A 12127-nucleotide genomic window follows, 5' to 3' on the forward strand; every position below is an offset into this window, starting at 1 on the left:
ATGTGCTCATGAAACCATTACTGCAGTGTATGGCATAAACCTGTCCATCACATCCAAAAGTTTCCTCTCAACCTCTTTTTTAATTATTATTTTTGTGTGTGTGTGATAAGAACTACATAACATAAGATCTTCCCTCTTAGTAAATTTTAAAGTATGTATAACAATATTGTTAACTATAGGCACCATGCTGTATGATAGATCTCTAGGACTTATTCATCTTTTTTTTTTTTCTTTTTTTTTCCCAGGACTTATTCATCTTGTATAACCACAACTTTGTACCTTTTGACTAATACCACCCTGTTTCCCCTTCCCCCTAGCCTCTGGCAACCACCATTCCCTCTCTGCTTCTATGAGTTTGACTGTTTTAGATCCATCATATAAGTGGTATTATATGGTATTTGTCTTTCTGTGTCTGGTTTGTTAGCAGGCAACAAACCTGGTTGCTAACAAACCAGACACAGAAATGTCCTCCAGATTCATCTATGTTGTCACAAATGGTAGGATTTCCTCCTTTTTAAGGCTGAATAATATTGTATGTATATACCATATTTTCTTTACCCATTCATCCATCGATGGACACTTAGGTTGCTTCCATGTCTTTGCTGTTGTAAATAGTGGTGTGATGAACATGGGGGTGCATATATCTTTTTGAGTTACTATTTTATATAAATTTATATTACAAAGCTTCCTTCAGATAAATACCCAGAAGTAGAATTGCTGGATCATATAGTAGTTCTATTTCTAATTTTTTGAGGAAACTCCATACTGTTTTCCACAGTGCTGCACCAATTTACATTCCCACCAACAGTGTACAGGGCTCCCTTTTCTCTACATCCTCACCAATACTTGTTATTTCTTATCTTTTGTGGGTTTTGTTTTGTTTTTGATAGTTGCCATTCTAAAAGGTGTGAGGTGATAACTCATTGTGGTTTTCAGTTGCATTTCCCTGATGATTAGTGATGTTGAGCTCCTTTTTGTGTACCTGTTGGCCATCTGTATGTCTTCTTGGGAAAAATGTTTTTCAGATCCTCTGCCCATTTTTTAATTGGATTGTTTGTCTTTTTGCTATTGAGTTGTATGAGTTTTTTATGTATTTTAGATATTAACCCCTTATCAGAAATATGATTTGAAATATCTTCTCCCACTCAGTAGGTTATCTTTTCATTTTGTTGATGGTTTCCTTTGCTGTGCAGAAGCTTTTTAGTTTGACGTAATTCCACATGTCTATTTTTGCTTCTGTTGCCTGTGCTTTTGGTGTCATACCCAAGAAATCATTGCCAAGGCCAGTGTCCAGAAGCTTTTTCTCAATGTTTTCTTCTAGGAGTTTTATGGTTTCAGGTCTGATGTTTAAGTCTTTATTCCATTTTGAATTGACTTTGTGTACTGTGTGATATCAGGGTCCAATTTCATTTTTTTTTTAAATAAATTTATTTATTTTATTTACTTATTTTTGGCTGTGTTGGGTCTTTGTTGCTGTGCACGGGCTTTCTCTAGTTGTGGCAAGCAGGGGCTACTCTTTGTTGCGGTGCATGGCCTTCTCGTTGTGGTGGCTTCTCTTGTTGCGGAGCATGGGCTCTAGGGTGCATGAGGTTCAGTAGTTGCAGCACGCGGGCCCAGTAGTTGTGGCTTGCAGACTCTAGAGTGCAGACTCAGTAGTTGTGGCATGCAAGCTTAGTTGCTCTGCAGCATGTGGGATCTTCCAGGACCAGGGCTCAAACCTGTGTCCCCTGTATTGGCAGGCAGATTCTAAACCACTGCACCACCAGGGAAGCGCTCCAATTTCATTGTTTTGCATATGGATATCCAGTTTTCCCAACACCATTAATTGAAGAGACAATCCTTTGCCCACTGTATTCTTGGCAACCTTGTTAAAAATCAGTTGACCATATATGCATGGTTTTATTTCTGGACTCTCTATTCTGTCCCATTGGCCTAATGAAGCAATCATTAGGCCCATTGATGGACCTAATGTCTGTTTTTATGCCAGTACCATACTATTTTGATTACTGTAGCTCTGTAATATATTTTGAATTAGGAAGTATGATCCCTCCAGCTTTGTTCTTCTTGCTCAAAATTGCTTTGGTTATTTGGGGTCTGTTGTTGTTCCATGTGAATTTTAGGATTGTTTTTTCTATTTCTGTTAAAAAAAAATTGGGATTTTGTTAGGGATTACTTTGAATCTCTATGGGTTGCTTTGGGTAGTATGGACATTTTAATAATATTAATTCTTCCAATCTATGACTGGATGTCTTTCCATTTATTTGTGTCTGCTTTAGTTTCTTTCATTAGTGCTTTATTGTTTTTGGTGTACAAATCTTTCACCTCCTTGGTTAAGTTTATTCCTAAGTACTTTATTCTTTTTTTTTTTGCTATTGTTTTGGGATTGTTTTCTTAATTTCCTTTTCGGATAATTCATTGTTAGTGTATACAAACACAACCGATTTTTAAAAATTAATTAGTTTATTTATTTTACTTATTTTTTGGCTGTGTTGGGTCTTCATTGCTGTGTGCGGGCTTTCTCCAGTTGTGGCGAGTGGTGGCTACTCTTCCTTGCAGTACATGGGCTTCTCCTTGCAGTGGCTTCTCTTGTTGCGGAGCACGGGCTCTAGGTGCACGGGCTTTAGTAGTTGTGGCATGTGGGCTCAGTAGTTATGGCTCGCAGACTCTCGAGCACAGGCTCAGTAGTTGTGGCGCAGAGGCTTAGTTGCTCCGTGGCATATGGGATCTTCCCGGACCAGGGCTCGAACCCATGTCCCCTGCATTGGCAGGCAGATTCTTAACCACTGCACCACCAGGGAAGTCCCCACAACTGATTTTTGTATGTTGATTTTGTATCCTGCAACTTTATTAAATATATTAGTTCTAACAGTGTTTTTATGGAATCTTTAGGGTTTTCAACAAATAAGATAATGTCATCTGCAAACAGATAATTTTACTTCTACCTTTCCGATGTGGATGCCTTTTATTTCTTTTTCTTGCTCTGTTGCTCTGGCTAGGACTTCCAGTGGTATGGTGAATAGAAGTGGCAAGAGTGGGCATCCTTGCCTTGTTCCAGATCTTACAGGACAAGCTTTCAGTTTTTCACCATTGAGTATGATATTAGCTGTGGGCTTTTCTTATAAGGCCTTTATTGTGTTGAGGTATGTTCCTTCTGGGTATTATTTCCTTCTTTAAATTTTCTGGATTTCCTAGGTATTTTATATGTTCTATTTGTATGTACTAGGAGTCAGATTTTAAATTTGATAGAATTTGTTGTATTTCTTAAAAGAATATTAATTGGTTGTATTTATTCTAGTCTCTTAATGTCACATTACTTTCTTAATTTTCTTATGCTTTTCTAAATGTGAACAATGGGGAAAAGGTACTATGAGCACAATTCAAATAAGCTGGCTTCAGAACTCTTTAAGTGGTTTTTAGTTATTATTTAAAAATTAAGAGTGGTTTTTTTTTCCATTGTCAAAGTTTTCTACTGTTTATGCAAGTTGTTTTTTTCCTTAAGTCATCAAAAACTGTGTCTTGGTTAACATCTCTATTAATATGTTTTGATTTTTAAGGACACTTGGCTTTATCACCTGACTGTTGCAGCTGGAAGTAACAATGTAAATGTTGGATCTGAATTTGAACAACTCGTTTGCAAATTGCTAAATATAGAAGGGGAACCTTGTAAGTTTATAACGTACAAGGCTTTATGGTTTATGAAATGGGCCCTAACTCCCTTAGCCTAATAGAGTTTTCACTTTGCGGGTTCCTGTTTCCATGAGATGTACCCATCTTCTCATAGGCTTTGCTTGTCACGGGCCAGGATTCTCATTATGGTTCTTCGGCTCCAAGGACACCATCATTCCTTGACATGTCCATATCCTGTCACACCTCTCTGCCTTTGCTCACATTACTCCCTCTGCCTGGAACACCCTTCTTCCTTCACATTCCCCACCAACTTGATGAAATCCTACCTACCTTAGGAGCTCCCCCAGCCAACCCATCCCAACTCAGCATCTGGCTCATAAAAGGTGCCTAATAAATGTTAAAATTATATCCCAATGCACTTTACCATTTAAACTTTTATAGCATTTGTTGCTTTGCACTGAAGTTTTTTTTATGGCTAAGGTTTCCCCATTGAGAGCTTAGATTCTAAGCTCTGCTTTACTTAATAATAGAGATCACATTTTATTTGCAGTGTCTAGCATAGGAATTTAATAAATTGTTGATTTTAGGAATGACTTCAAGTTCCTCTTTATCTTTCTGTCTCCTTCTGCTCTGGCTTCTCCTCTCTGTATCTTCCCCCAGCTCCCTCTCATGTACAGTCATCTCCCCACCTAGGTCACCAATCTTTAGCACATTTAAGCAACATGACAATGTCCTGGTAGACTTGTTTTGGCCTAGAATATTTGTACCAAACTCTTCTAGCTTTAATTTATCCAAAACAGAAATAGGAGAATCCCAATGGCCTGGAAACTGAAATAAAATAATGTTATCAGAGGTTTTTCATGACTTTTATGACTTAAATTGTGAGCCAAGCCAGAATGAGGTAATTTCTAAAGGGCTGATTTAATGTGAGGCCAAAATAAGTGATTCTTTCTGTTTCCTGTTCATATTTCATTCTGGATTTAGCCTCTCAGATATGGAGACACCCTACTTTGTGTCACAGCAAAGAAGGACTCATTTCTCCTTTGACAACACTACCTTCGGAAGCTCTACAGACAGAAGCAATTAAATTATTTAAGGTAAGATTTTATATGGAGTTATATATTGTTAAAAAATTTAATAGGAAAAAATAAGACTTCAGATTATAAAGTTTCACTCTTTTCAAGAAAATTCAAAATGTGATGATGATTAAGAAAATCTACTGAAATAAAATTAGGTGAATTTAATATGCTTTCTGAGTGAGGATTTGAGATTTACTGTAGTAAACTATCTATGGTTTGGGCCATGTGAAACACTTAATATCAGAAGAATCATTTCCTCTTCAACCTCTCAAATGGAGAGATTCCTGACATCACTTGTACCTCAGTGTTGGGAGAGGGATCAATATCCTTCTGCTTCTCCAGTGCTACTCTCAAATTCTTATTACTCAACCTCTATTAGAAATCCGTGGTGACTTGAAGCTTACCATTCAACTCTATCACTCTTAATCCTCCACCCCCATCATCTCTGTCATCAGTCACCTTCTGGTAACTCCTCAAATTTCATTAAGGATTTTGGCTCCCAACTCACATCTTTCTCTCTGCCTCAAATCTTGCCATTACCCTGAATTACTATACTATCACTTCACTCACCAATGCCGTGGCCTTAAGATTCCTGACCTTCTCAATGTCAGTAAGCTTCCTCTCTACCCTGCTTCACCTTCCAATTCTCCATGTCCACACCCTGACCTCAACATTCCTCATAAGTACACCACTTCTAAAAGCTTAAATTCTAATGTGTCTTTCATTAACCATAATCTCTTAGCCCATGAGCTCTCTTATTTTCTTTCTTCCATTTTTCATCCTCACTAAGACATTTTTTTGAGCCATTTATTTTCTTTGAGATCAAGAGAGAGCATGATAACTGCCTCTTGGCTTTTCTTCCTTCTTTATCCAGTCTGGATGACTTTCATTAATACTCATAGTTCCTTGGGACCTGTAGTTCCATGCATTCTTCAGCTGAACCCCAACCGAGATCAATGCTGCTGTCTTGTCTGCTTCCATATTAATCACATACATACTGCTAGAGAGCATCAAACAGCCGTATGGACTGGAGCAAATGTAAATCTGTGGTCTTCATTCCTTAGGGTCTCTCCTTTTGCTTGTCTTTGGTCACATTCCCTCAAATTCCCTACTCAATAATGCTCCGCACAACAAACTTACCTTCTGGTTCATTGGGAAAATTAGAGGGCATCAGAAATGATCACCTCGAATCTCTCTTCTCAACAGACATTCTTTCATCTATTTTTTCCTCCATTACTCCAGTCTCAGAATATAATGTACCTTCTATGGATTCATGTCTTGACTCTGCACTGGGACCTTGGTACTTCATTTTCCCATAGTCTCTTAAAGTCTCAATTTTTGTCTCTCTTTTGGCTTTTTCTTGCCTACATTCCACCCATCTCAAAAAATTATATATTTACTAGATAATACTAAGGAATTGTTGTTCATTTGGGAAGGGGATAATGATGACATGATGGTTATGGGAAAAAAATCTTTATCAGTTGGAGAGCCCTACTGAAGTATTGGTAAAATAACATGACATACATTAGAATACTACAGAAAAAAAGTGGATGCAGGGGTTGAACGAAACAAGTGTGGCAAAATGCTTGTTGACAATTGTTGACACCAGGTGATGGGTATATTATACTGTTCTCTCTACTTTTGTTCATGTTTTAAAATTACCATAATGGAACTTTTTTAAAAATCCACTTGTAGAATACACAAATAACCAAAGCAAGAAAGACTTTATACAAATATATTTGAAAATCTGGATGAAGTGATCAACTTTATAACAAAATATAAATGGCAAAAACCAATTACACAGGTGAATGAAAATTTAAACAGGGGAATTTACCAAACTTTTAAGTGTGGATAATTTCAATGCTGTTTAAACTGTCCCAAAGCATAGGAAAGAAGGAAATTTTGCAAAATTTTTTTCTTTTACTTTTTTGGGGGTAAATCTCAAACATATATAAGAGTAGAGAGAATATTATGACGTATAAGATACTCATCATCCAGCTCCACAGTTGTCAACATATGACCAATTTTGTTTTATTCTCCCCAACCCCACTGCTCCCCAAGATTGGATTATTTTGAAGCAATTCTCAGTCATCATGTCACCAGATTCTTTTTGTGAAGTGAGTATTACTTTGATATCAAACCCCAGAAAATATTGTAGAAAACAGAGCATTTCATACAAAAACTAATAAAGTATTAGTAAACAGAATCCAACATCATACTAAAAGAATACTAATCATGACTAAGAGGGATTTGTTCCAGGAAATCAAGGATGGCTAAATATTAGGATGTCTATTAATATTATTTATTGTTAAGTCGACAATCATCTCTATAGATGGTGAAAAGGCATTCATAAAATACTGATAGATATTTCCTTAACATGATAAAATATTTCTGCTTAGTAAAAACAAATGTCATGCTTTATGGGGAAATGCTTTAAACATTTTCATTAAAGTGAAGAACAAGACAATGATACTCACTCCCATTAATATTTTAAAAACTTCTTATTAAAGCATAATCTGTATAGAGTGTATCCCCATTATTATTAATATTATTATTATTTAGCATTCTATTAGTGGTACTAACCAATTGCAATTAGGCAATGAAAACAAATTAAAAGGGAACAAATTGGAAATGCAAATATTTACAGATTATATAATTGTATACCTGGGGAAAAAAACTTAAAAAACTACTACAAACAAAAAAGATAATTCAATCAGATAGTGAGGTACAAAATTAATAAGCAGAAATCAAAACTTTTTACACGTACAAACAACAACCAGTTAGAAGATAAAAGGAAGAACTTCTGCTTTTTGGCTGTGATGGAGCAACAGGAACTGGATTTACCCTACCAATGGTTTTCAGACTGTTGAATAACAGGCTGTGTAGGACAGTGATCCTCAGGAAAACAAATGAAGTAAGCTTTCCAGTCGTTGCAGCTTAATATCTTGGAGAGAGTTTCATGACCACAGTGCATGGAGGGACACCCAAATAGTGCTTGGCAGTCTTCCTGAGTTACCAAGACAGAGTTCAGAATTTGAGGAGGCCAAGATGGTTAGAATTCACAAAACTGAGAGGAGTGAGCAGAAGAGAGTGGGAAAGTGCTCCACAGATTCACAGAGGGTTCCTTTTGAGTTTTAGCTGAGAGCTGATAATCATATGTGTGTGAGGAAACTACCTGAGGCTAGGGAAAGAACTACCAGAAAAGAATAGACAAAAAAAAAAAAAAATTCCTGGAACTTACACATAGCTGAAAATAGTTTGTATTCCTATCATCCAGAATGGAAAGACCTCCTAATGCACTAGGCATCAAGTAGAGTACTCAAGATAGAAGTCACATTGATTTTTAATAACCTAACCTCAGAAATGGCATACCATCATTTCTGCCATATTCTACTGGTCACACAGACTAACTCTAGTACAATATGGAAGGGGATTGCCTCAGATATTGTCTGAATATCAAGAGATGGAGATCATTGGGGGCCATCTTGGAGACTAGCAGCCATACTTCATATATTCAAGAAGGTAGAGGAAAGTGTAAGCATTTTAAGAAGAGTAATGGAAGATATTTAAAAGATCCAAATTGAACTTTTAGAGATGAAAAATGTAGTGGCTAAAATGAAAAAAATACACTGGATGAGATTAACGACAGGTAAGATAATGCAGTAGGCAAGACTAGTGAACTTAAAAGACATAGCAAGAAAAATTATCCAAAATGAAACACAGAGTTAAAAAAAAACTGAAAAAAATTGAATAGAGTACAGTGAGCAATGGTATATTTTCAAGCAGCCTAACATATATGGAATTGGAGTTCCACAAAAGGAAGGAGGGCAACAGAAAAATATTCAAGGAAATAATGGCTTAAATTTTCTTTTCCCAAATTTAATGAAAACTATAAAACTCTCAAATTTAAGAAGCTCAGTGAATCTCAAACAGAAGAAATGTGACAAAAACTACTCTAATACACATCATAATCAATTGCTTTAGACAAGTTATAAAGAGGGTGGTGGTTTGGGGAGGAATAACATAACACATAGAGAACGTAGATAAGAATGACAGCAGACTTCTCATTGAAAACTATACAAGTCATAAGATAGTGGAGTAACGCCTTTAAAGTACTGCAAGGAAAAAAAATCTATCAACCTAGAATTCTATATCCAGTGAAAATATTTTTCAAAAACAAAGGTGACATAAAGGCTTTTTCAGTTATATAAAACCTGAAAGAATTAATCCCCAGAAGACCAATACTACAAGAAATGTTTAGTGATGTCCTTTAGGCAGTCAGAAAATGATGCCAGATGGAAATCTGGATTTATGCAGAGGAATGAAGAGCACTAGAAATGGCAAATATGTGGGTAAATATATAAAAATTTTTCCTTCTTATTTCAATCTCTCTAAAAGATAATTGACTGTTTAAAGGAAAGATAATAACATTGTATTGTGGGGTTTAAAATTATACGTAGAAATAAAATATATGACAATAATAGCACAAAGACTGAGAGAGGGGAAATGTAAGTATACTGTTATAAGGTTCTTATACTACAAGAAGTGGTATAATATTCCTTAAAGGTAGACTGTGATAAGATTAAAATATATGCTAAAACCCTAAAGCAACCACTTAATAAAAAAAGTCAAAGAGGTTTAGCTGATAAGCCAATAAAGGATATAAAACAGAATCATAAAATATACTCTAGTAATTTTTTAAAAGGCCGAAAAAGAGGAAAACCAAAAAGAACATATGAGACAAATATAAAACAAATAGCAAGATAGAAGATTTATTCCTGATCATACTAATAATTACATTAAATTTAAATGGTCTAAACACTCCAATTACAAGGTTGAGATTGTCAGATTGTATAAAAAAGCAAGATCCAACTATATGCTGTCACAAGCAGTACCTCTTTTGTTTTCTGACATTTGTTGTAAGAAAAAAAGACTGACATTTTAAAATAGCCTGCTCAAAAGAAACTGATTTCACTCTCAGAACTTCATTTTACTCCCAAATATCAATGTCATTAATAAGCCCAATATATTTAATTCATTGAAACAAATATATATATACATATATATATATTACACTATAACTACAAATTTATTTAATACATTATTACAATAATTTGGGGTTCAATTAGCATGCAAATATTTTTAAGAATTCATAGATAGAACACTTTATGAGTATTGAAGTTGCTTCCCCTGCCTTTAGGCAATCCATCCTAAACTTCCTCAGGCAGGAGTACCTACTCCTCTAGTCAGGAACAAAACAAATTTTCACAGTTTTATTACAATGAACTGTTAAAATGAAGAATGATAAGTATTAATATCCTACTTTGGAAAATGTCTAGGAAAGATTATGCTATAACCTTTTCCTAGTAACCTACTCCAAAATTTAATCTCTTTGGGGGAAAAAAGTATTTATTTGCATTCATTTTAAGTTATTTAGTCTACTATTTCCCAAAATATTTTCCTCAGTAAACTAGTTTTTAGAGATGCCAATTGGTATTACTAGAAAAAAATAAAGATGGGAAGGGATTGTATTCAAATAAGTTTAGAAATTCTGTGCTGTGTAGAGAATACAAAGATAAATAAGAAAGAGTCCTTGTCTTTATGAAGTTTATAGTCTGGTAGACCAGAGGCTATTACTGTTCCATATGCCCTTAAAATGAATGCATATTCTGCTCTGAGGTAGAGCATTCTACAAATGAGTTCAAGTTGGTTGATAGTGTTGTTCAGGTTTTCTAAATCCATACTGATTTTTCTGCCTACTTGTTCTCTCAAATATTGACAGGGGATATTGAAATCTGTAACTTTAATTGTGAACTTTGTTTCTCCTTATAGTCCTATAGGTTGTTGTACCATGTATTTTGAAGCTATGTTATTAAAACATTTAGGATTGTTATGTCCTCTAGATGAACTGACCCTTTTATCATTATAAAATGACCCTCTTTATCTCTGGCAGAATTTCTTGCCCTGAAATCTACTCTGTCTGATATTAATGTAGCCACTCCAGATTTCTTTTGATTAATGTTATCACAATATATCTTTTTCCATCCTTTTAAACAAAAGCTATTGCTAAGAAGAGAATCAATATTTCATGCAGAATAAATCTAATCATTTCTCACCCTGAGTATATCTATTTTTTTTGTTTAATTCAGACCTGCCAACTTTTTATAAATGCAGCAGTTGACTCTCCTGCAATTGATTATCACATATCTCTAGCCCAGAGTGCTTTGCAAATCTGTCTGACACATCCTGAGCTACAGAATGAAATTTGCTGTCAGCTCATTAAACAGACAAGACGGAGACAGCCACAGAATCAACCAGGACCACTGCAGGTATCTGTTGATACATACACATGCAATTTTAAATGATGTTGTTTTCCTGATTGTAAGAATAATACATATTCAATACAAACATTTGGAAAATTACAAAAAGTATGAAATGGAAAAACAGCTATTAATATTTTTATGTATATCCTTTCAGTTTCTATATTTATGTATAAATGTGTATGTGTATATCTTTATGCACTCACAGTTTTTCACATTACTAGAGTTACAGTGTGCATACTACTTTTAAAAAACTATAGAACATAATCATTTCCCCTATAGCCTTCAACAGTCTATAAAACATTAATACTAGTTGCATTAATATCAATTACTATACATTTAGGTTTTTCCAGTTATTTTTCCTATAATAAGTACCACTACAGTAGACATCTTGGAACCTAAATTTTGTGTGCAAGTCCAGTGAATTTCATTGAGTCCACTTCTAGAATTTTCCTATATCTTCAACAATGTTCAGTGTAATTCTTCTTTTAATTTCTTTCCAGGTAAAAAATAGTATTTCACTATTGATTTTGGATGCATTTCCTTAATTATTAGTGCAGTTGAATTTATTTTCAGGGGGTTTTTGGTCACTTGTGTTTACTCTTCAATGAATGCCTCTTTTAATCTTTGCTTACTGACTCCCTGTCAACTACAGGATAAAATAGAAATTTCTTACCCTAGCCTGTAAGACTCTCAGGGGTGGATCCAGGTTTTGTGGGACTTGAAGCTTATGCAGTGAATACTCTCCAAGAAAAAAAGTACAAAATACATTACTTTTACACATTTTAAAAGAACGTATGACCATGCCATATGACTATGACAGCTCATCGGGCCTGTCCCAGGGACTTGGAGGGGACCTGTGCATGAGAGGGGTTCTGAAGCTTAAGCTTTATGTGAATCAAGGGCCCTTCATAGTCTGGCTCCAGTGGCCTCCTCTTTCTCCACTTCATTTTGTACTTCCTGCCTCCAGTGTACAGTGAATGAATAAACTCTCCCCATTCTTCAAACACACCCTGCCTTTGCATTATCCTTCACCTTGCACCTGGCATTATTCCTGTTACCTGGATCCCTCTGCTTTCTTCCTACCTGTGACTTCACCGT

At 35.3% G+C, this 12127-nt stretch overlaps 1 protein-coding gene across 4 annotated transcripts in view; it reads left to right on the forward strand.

The window, feature by feature from the left end:
• The window catches only part of PLEKHH2 (pleckstrin homology, MyTH4 and FERM domain containing H2), a 112703-nt gene that overhangs the window by 77487 nt on the left and 23089 nt on the right, over positions 1-12127 (forward strand). For all 4 annotated transcript variants that reach the window (XM_061210421.1, XM_061210423.1, XM_061210422.1 and 1 more), the window contains 3 exons: positions 3555-3663; positions 4612-4724; positions 10856-11035. In XM_061210421.1, the coding sequence (XP_061066404.1) occupies positions 3555-3663; positions 4612-4724; positions 10856-11035 (402 nt within the window). The remainder of the gene's footprint in view (positions 1-3554; positions 3664-4611; positions 4725-10855; positions 11036-12127) is intronic.

The sequence above is a fragment of the Eubalaena glacialis genome, chromosome 14 (assembly GCF_028564815.1).
Source record: "Eubalaena glacialis isolate mEubGla1 chromosome 14, mEubGla1.1.hap2.+ XY, whole genome shotgun sequence".
In the NCBI taxonomy this organism is placed as follows: Eukaryota; Metazoa; Chordata; class Mammalia; order Artiodactyla; family Balaenidae; genus Eubalaena; species Eubalaena glacialis.